The 14,221-nt window shown below is 31.9% G+C and overlaps 1 protein-coding gene across 1 annotated transcript; it reads left to right on the top strand.

Moving 5' to 3' along the window:
* Positions 1 to 1,974: 1,974 nt before the first annotated feature.
* On the top strand, positions 1,975 to 7,036 carry LOC134719508 (uncharacterized). The gene is made up of 6 exons (XM_063582502.1): positions 1,975 to 2,012; positions 3,243 to 3,392; positions 3,781 to 3,881; positions 4,592 to 4,758; positions 6,424 to 6,450; positions 6,920 to 7,036. Exons 1-6 carry the CDS (start codon positions 1,977 to 1,979, stop codon positions 6,967 to 6,969), a joined length of 531 nt encoding a protein of 176 aa, XP_063438572.1. The 5' UTR covers positions 1,975 to 1,976; the 3' UTR covers positions 6,970 to 7,036.
* Positions 7,037 to 14,221: the final 7,185 nt, after the last annotated feature.

The raw sequence follows: 14,221 nt of genomic DNA, 5'->3' as shown, positions 1-14,221 counted from the left end.
AGTGGTCTTAACTTGTTCATGTACTAATATTAAAGAGCTTATCATAAACTATTGTAATAAAATATATGAACATAGTGGTATAAAATAGAGTGTAAACAATCTTGGGATGTTTTAGATAAATTACATGCTTTTGATGGTCCTTTTGGCACATCTCATCCCCCTGGAGATTATTTGGCTGTCTTATTAGTCATGGTATATTGACCCTAAAAGTTTTACTAAGTTTACATGTTTTAGTTTATGATTAGGTCAGCTCAGTGGGAACCATTTAGGGTAGGTCCCGCCCCTTGAGTTATGGTCTATTGACCTAGAAACTATTGGCATTTGCAAGTATCGTTTCAATGGAGATTATATAGCCCCATAATCTCCATGGTTAATTAGATTTGAAACTTAGGTTTACAAGTTCATGTTTGTGTTTATAATTGTTTAAGAGGAATGACTTGTAATAAGTCAGTGGCATATGATTTGCAGTTGTATTAGCTTTGGATCATCTCATATACATAGTGATTGTTTAGCCATGTACATCAGTCATTGACTTTGAATATCTACACAACTTATGAAACATGTTAATGTTTTGCAATTCTAATTGCAGCATTTGCATAATCAAAATTAGAAAAGGGCGATTCATTGCTCTGTGATAACAATATTTTCAATATTAGCATGATTAGTCTTTTTCAAAAAGTACACAAAAACTCACAACGAACAAACAGTACCTGAAACCTTAAAATGTTATTGAACAAATAGTCCTAATGAAAAAATAAAATGTTTGATCAGATAAAAAAAACTTTCATTTAGAACAATTACTTAAAATACTAAGTATAAATAAATAGATAGATACTAAATATATATATTGCATGGTAAACGTTTAAGAAATACCTTCAGGGAAAAAGTCTGAAAAATATGTGTAAGGAAGGTGTCGGACAGGGTGTAAATAAGGCGACGTTCTAATTTCGCCGTCTACTCAGGGAATATATTCTCTGAGCCGGAAATGTAGCATTTAATACCCTGTCAGAGACCTGAATAACATGTTATATTACACATGTTACAGGAGTTGTAAACTAAGATTAATTTGCTGTCTTGACCTCGATATATCGTCTTCAAATATATGGGTGAGATGGTCACAGAAATCTCCTTCACCGAAATACAAGATCTCTGTGCGCCATTTGTATGATTCTTAGGTTTATAGAAAAGTGGAAAGACGTTATAATTTGAATCAATTTATCAATAAAACAATTCAAATTATCATTATACATATATTATAAATATATTAGTTACATTTCTCTCTTTTTTTAAATTTAGATTAATTTCAAGTTCAAAATTTTAGTTTATTGAAAGACATTTTGTGTGATTTTAAAAATATAAATAAATATCAGTTGAACCAGTTGGTTGAACTGAGTAATTGCTGAGAATTGTGAGACTGTAGCTTGACAATGGGGATATAGGCATATAGTTTTGCCCTGCCTATGCCTTGCACTTTCCCTTTTCCTGATTTATCGTTGCAGATAATGAAATCTTCTAGTGATGTGAACTTTTGATCACGATTAAAAAAATATGCTTAGCACTCAGTAGACTAACCTCAGTTTGTGCAATGGAATAATTGCAGCTGTCAAATTCTATGTCTTAGTCTGTCCTTGTAGCGGTGATACGAGGTGTATATTCGTGACTATCTGGATATAAAAACAAACGTTGCGTCGAGGTTGCAATCGACGTATGCTGGAGAAACTAACATCATTGGGATAAAATCATAAAAGTGTAAGTTACCGGACCTTAATTATAAATTGTGATGATATGTTATAATTCATCAAAGGATCATTTACTCTATATTATAAGATAATGTAAATTATAGAATTCAAATTAAATTACATCATCCGGTTTATGAATTATGATTTATAAGTTTTAAAGAAATAATCGTTCTATTTAAACATGCCTTATAAATTGTTTCCGTGTTTTTTTTCCAGACAATGCAGCAAGTTCTTTTCATGTTTGTCGTTGTAAATGTGTGTTTTTCAACAGAGGTATGACAACAATTAATAGTTTTTTGTGTTAGATATCTATAGATATGTTGTTGGTCTTTTTAATTTCGACTATCTCAAAATCGTTTTCAACTGTCGAAAGAAGTAAGAACGGGAAACTTATATTGACATGAATGTGCAATTTGATCACGATTAATCTCAGTAAATAACTTCTTAAAGGTATTTCTCAGTAAAAGAGGGGCAAAAGATATTCAAAGGACAGTCAAACTCATAGATGAATTATAAACAGACAACGCATTGGCGAAATAATAAAAATACCTACAAACAAGTAATAGTACAAAGACGCAACATAGGAAACTAAAGAATAAGCAAAACGAACCCCACCAAAAACTGGGGGTGATCTCATGTGTTCCGGAAAGGAATGCAAATCCTGCTCCACAAGTGGCACCTGTCGTGTTGCTCATATTATTACAAACCGGGAAATAGTATAATTTGGTAGGTTATATTCGTTTAAAATTATTCGTTTTTGGTAGTGAGATCAATTGTTAAGGTGAAGCCATTGTTTTATCAATTATATACAGTACAACATATCTGATACATCGAAACATAGTACAATCTATATAATATTCGAGGGAAGATCATATTTAATCCCCCCTCCCCAAGGATGACTAGGGAATAGAAATATGGTCACTTGGTCTTTTTCCTACCGCCAGTAAAACGCTTGCCAACGTGGGACTGTACGTCAGAGGAAGACTTTGAATAACTTTGTTCTAATCACAGTCATCCTAGGGATTTCTGATTTGAACGTTTGAAAAAAATAAATGGATTATTTGTCATGAAAATAGTGTTTCTTAATTAATACTTAATTAGTCTAATTCGTCACGTGTTCTTTGAGGCAGAGAGCTCAAAACTACATTCATACGAGTTTTCGAATTTTACATTCCAATTCTCTTAGCATTGGTTTACTTGCGGACGTTTAGGTTAAAGTTATTTTATATCCAAGTCCACCTTTCGTCGAGGTGAACACCGTCATCACCATTATTTCTTCTCCGTGCTTATGCAAACTTCTATACATGTTAGAAAGACATTGTAAACTACAAAAAAAGATATAAAAATGGCAGTTAGGATTGGTAAACAGAGGAAAACAAATCATGATTATAAAATATTACAACTCTAGAAAGCAAAAAGTAAAACTACAAATATAACAAAAACAAACGATACTTAGTAAAGTAACACAACATGAATTGTTAAGCTTATGAAACTCTATTGCAGATTTATAGAGTTCCAGTTTTTATTCAAAACCATCGGTTGGTTGTCGATATATCCCTGAATCGACAAGATGATGCAATGATAGTTAGCACTATTACTTCCAACATACCACGGGATTTTATGCCAACGTCAAATTATCATGATTTTAACACGGTAAGTCTTTGCTATAAGACGGACAGTAGTAGATTATGACAATCCGATGCAAATATGAAACTACGTACAAATTTTATCAATTATCCTTCACTAGCGGACAAGTATAACTTTCTAAAATACCAGCTGACTGTCATACATTATAAGAGAGTGGATTATGATAAATGATAAAAAAAAAAATCAAAATAATTGATAATAAAACTAAAAATAACAAATCTGAATAACCAATTACATTATCGTATTCAACTAAACAATAGTGTATTGCATTGGTAATGTTTTATTATTAATCCAGGTTACAGCGCTTACTTTTGAAAGGAGTAATGACCGAATAAAACCTCAGTTTTGAATCATATACTATAATCATTTTGAAACACCATATAAATATTTACAGAGTATGAAGGCGTTCAAAAGCATTGACAGTGGAGAATGTTATATAATGCGGACATCTGAGACGATTGGCATGGTTGATCAGGTTCTTGATAATATAATAAGGTATGTCATATGTATTATATAAACCCCTGAAATGTACTTTTTCTTCATATGAATGTTTGTTTTGGAGTTTATTGTAGCATGCATTTTGAAATAATATACGTTATTGTTAAGTACCAAGTTGAAGACCCGTATTTGCCCTTCTGCTCCCTGTTTGTTATTTCTTTGCCATATTCCTCGTTTCCATTTTTTATCCAATGTATAACAGAACGAATAAATACCGCAGTTAATCACAAATTCAGAAAATTGGTTATTAATACAGAAACAAATATATTACCCTTATTATTTGATACATATGATGTGTTTCGGCTTGCTAAGAACTATCAATACCACTCGAATTGAAACGTAAGAAGGCGAATGTAATTACGAAAAAACTTTGCGCCAAATCCGGATGGGGCCAACTATGCAAGACATTAAAAAAAATAGAAAGTTGTCGTTGCTGTCAAAGTTTACCAACCGCTCCTTTACAGAAAATGAACATAAATGGAGTTATATGTCACTACAGAAGCATTGACTACAAGATTGATAACTTCAATTAGTGTACAAATGGCTATTCGTGACTAAAACATCAAAACTAGATAAGAGACCAACTTTATTACCAGGTAGCAAAAATATGAAAACCGTTCCAGGTTTGCAAAATGAGACACAAAAATCACAAACTAACAACTTATTAATAATTCGGGTGCTGAAGAGATACATCGTACATTTTCTAGGCACAACTTTCAGCAACATCCAATAGAACAGTGCTCCAAAGCAGACACTCATCTTTTATCAGATGCCGAAGTTGAAGCAATTGCTGGCAGGCGTATTAGAGACTTCTGCTCCGGATATAAGAGCTACACAAGTAAACGTATCAGAAGGGAAGTATCCTCTCTAACAGGTAAAGAAAAGTAAAGAATGGTTTGAAGGAATTATAGGCATTAGGCACTCACTCCATACATATGTCTCTTGTACCGGAAATCACATTATTCAGCAGTATTAGAAAAGGAAATAAGTGTAACTGCCAAATTGAAAATACTGTAGGTGTCACACCAATAAACTTACTTACAGTTAGCACATATTTAAAAAGTACCCTTACTCTGACAAAGAAATAGTGGTTTTAAAGTTGTTATTCACTAAAATTTGAAAACCAAAATTTCATATATATATTTGCTGAATGAGATGTACATTTTTACAATTTTTTGGCAATTTATTTACTTGCATTTTAATGAGGAGTTTGTTTGGTGTTCTTATGTGTTTTTATATTTAAGGATATATCGACAGTTTTATGTGACTATCGAGTCATCATTTGTACAATTCAGCTTTTAGTTTCTAAAAAGCATTTGAGCGCTTCGCTGTATCATACTTTTTAGTATTGTTAGGTTTATGTTGAACAGTAAAACATATTAAAACCAGCTGGCTATGGGATTGATAAAAATAACGTTTATCCAGGTTTCCGTTTTGACAGAAAGTAATTGACTGGTAGCGTCGTATATTTTGCATGAGAACGTTCTCTCTCATTGTAAAATGTAAACTCCAAATACAAACACCGTTATAATATACAGTGTATTTATTAAAAGTTTTTTCGTGATATGTCTGAAAAACATTGCCACATAGAGAATAAGAAGTGTTGCTGCTGCCGAATAAAAAATAAATTAACTTTGTTTTACACATCCAATCGACTTCTGTATTAGCAGTCTCTGAATTGTTAGCTTCACTTTATTTTGATCTCATCGTTTTCATTTGTATCAGATTCCTTTACGTTTCATTTTATTTAATCCATTTTATTTCCAACGTTTGTATAGATGATCAATGAAAATACTTCTGGCAAACGCTATTTCATCTTAAAATTTTGAAAACACGATGTTAAGTTCTTCCTTCACGTGTTGAAAAACTTGTCAAAGTTACAATATTTTCTGACAAAATTCGTGAAGATCAAGGCCAATAATATGTCTTTTAAAGAAATAATTGTCAGATAAGTACTCATGTAAATTTTTCCATCAAATAATGGTTCAAAATAAATTTTACGCGACACAATATGGCAAGGTGAACAAGTAAATACAAAAGGATTCATTGGTCTGATATCGGGTCGCATCATGAATACCAATACTGGAATATTTTACGTAATATTTTTGTTTCTTGTCCGCCATAAGTTTCAAATTCTATAAATCATTCTAACCAATGGAATATTTCCATTATCATTAAACATCTAATGAGAACCGATATATGTTACGTAATGATTTCGTGATGGTGTGAATATCGTACGAAATTTAAAGCTCCGCATTGAAATACAAAGTACTTTGAAGACTAAAAACTGTAACATTTGGTTGAAAGTATATATAATTTGAATAGGTGAGGTGAGACAAATAACAGATTATCGATGCAACGATGATAGTAGGTATAACAAAGAAAAAATTATAACAATAGTATGTACAAGAAGAGATGTGAAATCTTTGTAGTTTAAGGGAAACATAGACACATGGGGTCAAATACAAATATGGGATCAATGTACGACAAGCTCGTTAATAAACATTTTGAATATTTATTATTAAATTTCTTTGTACAGATAATCCAGTTGGACAAAGTATTATCGGTGAGAAAATATAATTATATCCTTTTATTTAATTTGTCCAAACTTACTTGTCATATGGTAAAAAGAAGCATTCATTAGACTTTTGAAAAATACAAGGTTTTAATGGCAATACTTGTTCATGACACCATTGCAACTATTGAAAAACTAAAAGAATACGATATATAATAAGAAATGAATATTTGAAGTCATCAATCTAAAATTAAATAAACATGCCATGTCAAATAACAAAAACAACGATCAACGGACAATAAAAAACAGTTTACAAGAGAACTACAAAGAAAACTAAAAACTTAGGAATTCCACTTAACATATTGTATTATGAAAGGTTGAAGAAAGATGAATTTAATTTGAAATAACGATAAGAACATAGTGTATGATGACTTCGACTACTAATTATATTCGCTGTCATCGACTAATGAAAATGATAATACTGTTCTATTAAAATATTCCAATAAAATCTCTTTTGCAGGACAAAATAATCTGTTTTGTCTGCTTTGCTGGAGGTCACGGAGTTGCTGAAAAAATGGTTGTTCGTTTTATCTGAAGACGGTCAACAATCAGAATAAAATAAATTATTTTGAAACGATTATGATTAATTTTTACTAATGCCATAAAAGTCTCAACCAAAACAGACTAGAATTGGGATATACAAGACCCGACAACGTCCACTCTGTGTAGTATTTTTATTTGTATCCATCTGAACAGTGAAATCTTTTTTTAACTGATTTTTAAAGTTTGTTCTTATGTTGTACTGTTACAACACTATCCCAGGTTAGGAAAAGGATTGGAATACCGCTTACATGTTTACCCAGCCATATTTTGTATGTATGTGCCTTTCTCAAGTCAGGAGCCTGTAATTCAGTGGTTGTCGTTTATTGATGTGTTACATTATTGTTTTTCGTTTGAATTATTTATTATTTGTCATTTAGGGGCCTTTTATAGCTGCCTATGTGGTATGTGATTTGCTCATTGTTGAGACCGTATGGTGACCTAAAGCTGTTATGTTTTGGGTTCATTTAGCCTGATGTGGTGATTTGTCTTATCGGTAATCATTCCACATCTTCTTTTTCATAGATCTTAAAAATTATCGTTGTTGAGATGATTGTTTTTACCTTGAGTTTAAAATGACAAGGATGAAGACAGATACATATCTATATGTTGAAGTTACCCAAAATTATCTGCAGGGTGAAGACATATTTCTAAAAGTATCATTTTCGTTTTCTCAAAAAGGTTATATTTAATCATACAAATAAACTCAGCATAGATACAAGGACTAAAACTTTACACTTACCCCAGAATCACGTTTCGTCTACAAAAGACTCATCAGTGACACTCGAATATTTTTTTTTTAAAAGATCAAATAAAATACGAAGTTGAAGAGCATTGAAAACCAAACATTCCATAAAGTTCTGTTACAGTTGAGGTAACCTATTCCTGAGGTAACCTATTCCTGAGGCAGAAAAGGCTTAGTATTTCAAAAATGCAAAGTCTGGTTAACATTTGATTTATTATTATGAACATATTAATATTAACTCAAGTCAACACAGAAGTGCTGACTACTGAGCTGGTGATACCCTCGAGGAAATAAATCTCCACCAGCAGTAGCATCAACCTAGTGGTTGTAAATAAACTCATCATAGATACCAGAACTAAAATTTCACACTAACGCCAGACGCACGTTTCGTCTACAAAAGACTCATCAGTGACGCTCGAATCAAACATGTTGAAAAGATAATGCAAACGCTTTTTTATTTTGAAAAAGGAAAATTCATATAGACATATAGGTAAAAATTTAAAAAATAACTTGTTCGCTGATGGGAATTAAACGCCCTTGAAAAATATACAAAAGTAATAAATATATCAAATAGTCTTATGGATGAAGAGAAATGTAATCTGGAAAGAGGAGAAAAAGTGGCACTGAGAAAGCATCGAAGTGGAAAGAGATACCGACTATTCAGATTGATGATGTAATTGTTTACTAAACAACGAACGGGAAGAATAGACAGGGCAGGGGAACAATCAAGGTTTGGACATGTAGAAGCTGAGCAAAGAGATTGGACGGTTGTGATATCCAGGCGGACACGGGGAGTATAAGATTGTAAGCAATGGCGACGAACCCTCGTAAAAAGGAGGGTATGAATTTAACAACTATATTTGATATGAACATCGCATTACCAATAAAAAAGAAAAAAAGAATTGATTTTTTAATCTCGAAAACTGGCCTAAAATAAATACAGTCAAATTATAAACACAAGTGGTTAATATATATTTTCTATTCTTTCAAACTAAAAACTCGTCGAACTTGGATTTGACGATTCTATGTAGGAATACAGTACCTTTATGTTTTTACGGTTTTTTTTTAGCCCGCGACGTCCGTCACAGATAGCTCGACATATTGATAGTGATTCGGCGGTGTCTTTAACTAAGTATTTAAAAGCATTGTTTTTTAGAAGGTGTAAGACATGGATTCTTCATTATTGTAAAAAGAAGCCTCATATTATGAAGTTTCCGTCGGTCATCTGTTCACTGTCCTTAACCTCCATGCCAAATCGTTAAGATAATTTTGATCTCGTCCTGAAACATTTGTGAAGGTGGATGATCATTTGCTTCAGCCATCTGACGAAGTGTGTAATAATTTTGTTTTTCAATTATACCCTACAAGAATATTGTTGCACAATTTACTGATTATACATGCATCAGATTGCCATTAATGTATTTCTAGTAGTAGTGCATACCCATACAACTTTTTGTTATTAGATGTAAGTGTGAATAAACTCATCATAGATACATAGATACCATGATACAAACATTATATTTACGCCAGGCGCGCGTTTCGTATACAAAAGACTCATGAAATACGCTCGAATCAGAAAAATGTTTAAAAGGCTAAATAGAATGCGAGGTTGAAAAGCATTGAGGAACAAAAATTTCCAAAACTTTTGCCAAATACTGCTTAGGTAATCTATTCCTGAGGTAGAAAAAACGCTATTTATTTTGGGTAGTATTAGGGATTTATTTTTACAGGTAGTAACATAAATACCAAGGTGTAGTTGACAGAAAGAGTTGTGCATACGCATATCATATTGGTTACAATACCAGAGATTATCAGTTAAATGCATATTTGCATGTACTTAAAAAACAGTTATGGCTTCTTTGCCAAGTTAGTCTGAGAAAAGGTAGAAATGTTGAAAATGCCGTCCTATTTAACTATTCTTTAGCCATATTTGAACTCTTGTTTTGCCTATATTGTCCATGTCTTTTTTATGTAATACCTAGCGGTTTCGCGGGAGGAACCATATATTAAATAATGAATATTTTAAAAGCGGAAAATTTGGCCCGGTAAAAACAATAAGTATGTTTTGCACTAAAACCGGGATGAAACTTGATATTCCTCAACACAAAATACAAAAAACAGTAATATACAAAAGCGAAAAATAAATATTTGGAGAAGAAAATAATGTTGTGTACCAACAACAAATTTGTTTTTATATCGTACCAAGAATTACAGACAAAGGTTATCCTGCAAACAAGTACAATCACAGAAATATTATCGCATACGTCTGGTAATTTGTAGGTGAAAGTCAAGCAGATCATTCGATGTTATAAAGTGCAATGCACGAAGATAACATTAACACATTGAAGAATACTACAAACGCTGTATAAGTTAATAAATAATGTAATCCAAAGTACTGCTATTGATCACACCATTGTTCTCCGATCTTTTAAAAAAAAGTTTTCAGGGATACTAGTCTTTAATTTTTTTTTACAGCATTCGCGCATTTCTTCTCACAACATTAAAACATTTGATACATATGTTAATAAAGGTCAAATTCGGACCTACTGTTGTAGTTATTACAACAATGAGTAGCTTGTTGGATTTTAATTTATCAAAACGTATACGGTATCTTTTGCCAAGTGGTCTCAGTAAATCAGTCACGTTACATAAAGGAAAAAACAACCATGTTAGCTTTTCCTTCCCACGTCTTGCAGTAAAATACGTCTGTTTCGATCCGGAATTTATGCTCATAGGTAACATATCTACTATAATATATATACTATTAAATGAGAACACCTAATTTTGTGTTTCGTTTCTTTTCCTTCCACAATAAATTAACCATTATGACTCCATGTCTTATAGGTACCATGCATAGTCGCATTTGTCATCCTTGCTTATGATTTTTTAGTTCGGGTTGTTTTGGGAGGAAAAAGAAAATATTTTTTTGTATATGTATGTTCATAGTATACAGATCTAGATAATGTTCAATGGCACTATACACATAAGACAGAATTGGCACATAAGTTGTTAATTAAGACATAAACAAGATTAATCTGTGCATTGGTTTATTCTACCTAGTAGACTCATGCACACAAGTCACGATTTACCAGATTTGTAATAACATAAGCAACATGAAGGGTGCCACATGTGGAGCCGGGTCTGCTTACCCTTCCGAAGCACCTGAGATTACTCCCACTTTAAGGTTGGATTCGTGTTGCTTAGTCTTTAGTTCAATGTTGTGTCTTCTGTACTTTTATCCGTATGTTTGTCTATCTACTTTAAGCCAAGGCGTTATCATTGTTTTTTTCGATTTATGAGTTTGACTGTCCCTCTGATATAGTTCTTCCCTAATTCAAAAGAACATGCTTCTTGAATTTTTCATCCTTTGAATTACTTAATAATTGTTAGCAATTTAAAATACCATCTATAGGACTTTAATTTCTTGCTTTGTTTGACCTTTTAATTTTTATAAGTGTAATTGAGACGACACGCACGTATGACAAACCAAGTTTAAAGCCGGTGTTTTATTTTTCGAATAGTTAACATGATCATCATGATCTTCGTGCAATTTACTTTACATCTTATGCTCTCCTTGACATTAACATACAAATAACGAGACGTATGCGATAATATTATTGTGATTGTAATTGCATTCAGGATAACCTATGTCTGTGAATTTTAATGCGACCGAAAGTATGTCGATTTTAAGTTCAATAAATGTATCATCAAAACCCTAGAATAATCTAACAAGTACAAATATATACAACTTCTAAACTGCAGACTCAATAATATAGTGTTTATGTTCCGGACCATATGAGTATTTGGACCAGACGCGTATGGTCATGACCATATGGGTATATACTCATATGGTCCGACCATACGCGTATGGTCGGACCATACGCGTATGGTCGGGGTTATTAACACTCTGTTACAGTTTACTTTTAATACTTCTAAACTCTTCATATGGTATGACCGTTCATTCAAAAGACGCTATCATATAGGTTATTGTATCATTATATTATAATAAAAAGATAAGCTAAATAAAAATAAGAAGTTTCACATTGTTTATTTTACTTAATTGTCAAATTTAAAGTGAACACATTTTATACCGATGGTCGTTACCGATGGTCATTACCGATTTGTTATTACGAGTAAATGGCAATATGTCGACTAAAAAATTAAATTCCAAAAATTTCTTAATGAACTGTTACATAAGAAGTCACTGGAAAGTAGCATACTATTAGTTTATTTAAGTTGTGTTGTGAAGATGGTGTATTGCAGTCATTTTACGATACTTGAGATCTAGAGCTTCTTAAAAACACCGTAGACATCAGAATTGCCAAAGACCTCGGTATCACTGTACGCAGCTGCAAAAAAAGCTTGTTTTTCACTCGCAAACGAAATGTGTAAATGAAAAAGATCGTGCACAAATTTCTTGCAAATGCAAAAAAGCTATGATACCGTGTGGAAGTGAATGTCATCCAAGCCTACATGCACAAATGTTACTAGCGATGAATACTAACTATGGCATCAATATTAAATTTTTACGTAGTTTTTTGGATTATAAAATTAAAAAATTGTCATGTTTTAAACCATCACTGTTTTTTTAGATAAAGTTCTTGTATTATTGAAACGTTTATAATGTCATTTGGAAAAAATAAATATACCTATATGGTTCAAATACTCATATGGTCCGGCCCGTTAATAACCAAACGAGTATTATACTCATATGGTCCGACCATACGCGTTTGGTCGGACCATATGATTATACGCATATGATCATGAGCATACGCGTATGGTCCAAATACTCATATGGTCCGGAACATTTATATCATATTATAAACGTAACTGTCATCTTACGAAATCTCAAGCTCTTTCTCTTATCTCTTCTATATCACTTCTATTCGCGCTACCAAACCGGATAGAATAGTACATATAGATAAACTAATAGTTACTAATTATTTAACCGGGAACTACGACAAATGTGCTCCAGGCTCTATTACTTTAATTCGCTTAGGCACTATTGCAAATCACTAGGTCTTACTAGTCAAACAAAAATATCTAAATATAACTCTTACTTCTTATGTCTCGTAATATATAGCTATACTTAATGACTATTAATGAAAACAAGTAAAAGTGATAAAGGTATGATAAACACTTGACTTAAACTTAAAAAAATGTAATAATGTGCATATGACGTTTAATTTCATTTTGATGCGACATGTACTAATTACCTATACAGTCAACAGCAAAAATTAATTGATGTGCGTACATGATTAACTTATTGCAATTCACTATAAACCAAATTGGAATCAAATGTTTTAAGCCTGGTGGTATTGTACAAGTGTAATTGTATGTCTATTGTAATTAATTTTGTCATATTAACGTTTTGGATATCGTCTGTTTAAGTCATTAAGTCAAATGGTTATCCTGCTATAAGAGATTAACTGAGCATTTTTTCTAAGGTCACGTACTAAATACTCTTATATGATTTATATGTTTTATTTTTGTAAACAAAGAGTTGGAGAATATTTGGAGATTATTTAGGTCAGTTGTAGAATTTGTGATCATAGGTATATAAGAGCCCTCTGTTTCAGTTATGAAAAAAAATGAAGGTGGGAAAGGAACTATACATTATGAAACGTTAAAAAAAAATATTATTCTGGACAGGTTTTATTCGATTTTGGGAGAACTCTTATAGATTCATAGAAAGTTGTGTTACATGAATATTCAACTGTATGTATTTTTGATTATTTGTCCGCTCAGACTGTTGCGTGTTTTTTTTTTGTGTGCATAGTATTGGACACTGTTGTCGATTTTATACGGAGTGTAATCAAATCCGTTTATGATACCGTATGAAATAAATGTGCCAATAAATATTTAAACTATATGTTTTGTAAACTGTATGTATTGTAAATAGTATCATGGATGGAATTTTAATAAACAGATTAGTGAATTTACTTGTATGTTTCTTTGACAACAAGACTACACATTATTGGATTATTTGGTTTTGAGTTATCAGTTATTTCAATATACCCGGCCTGACCAGAAAGTTTTATGTTACTCGACCGCCATGGCATTATCGTCCTTTTTTTCTATTCTATGTTGTACATGTTGATCATATCATTAAATGGTACTAACAAGTTTTTCTTTTACTTCTTTAAACTCGGAACTTTTTCTTGACCTTATAATCAATAGCATTACAACGAGAACTTGAAAACACCAGGTAGTTTCAATTTCTTGAGGATTATGTACCCTTCTGTTGATTCAATGCTAAACATATGGAAATTTTATAGAAAATCCACAGCCTTTATCTTTGTACTATCATATTTACAGGATTTACAGGTTGGTTAGAACTTTGTGTAAAAAATAAATCACTAGCACATCATAGAAAAGCAGGTGAGTAATCTATGTTTCAAATTTCATTACAAAAATCTCTGTATTAAAGGCTGTGGAATTTCTATAAAAAAATCTTGGTTTATTTGTCACAAAGTA

Source organism: Mytilus trossulus, chromosome 5 (assembly GCF_036588685.1).
Source record: "Mytilus trossulus isolate FHL-02 chromosome 5, PNRI_Mtr1.1.1.hap1, whole genome shotgun sequence".
In the NCBI taxonomy this organism is placed as follows: Eukaryota; Metazoa; Mollusca; class Bivalvia; order Mytilida; family Mytilidae; genus Mytilus; species Mytilus trossulus.
This window is presented reverse-complemented; position numbering and strand designations above follow the sequence as displayed.

Coding starts and splice junctions, on each gene's coding strand:
- LOC134719508 (XM_063582502.1), top strand. CDS start 1,977: ATGTTTGTCGTTGTAAATGTGTGTTTTTCAACAGAG. Junction 2,013..3,242: donor ATGTGTGTTTTTCAACAGAG/GTATGACAACAA, acceptor ACTCTATTGCAG/ATTTATAGAGTTCCAGTTTT. Junction 3,882..4,591: donor GTTCTTGATAATATAATAAG/GTATGTCATATG, acceptor TACATTTTCTAG/GCACAACTTTCAGCAACATC.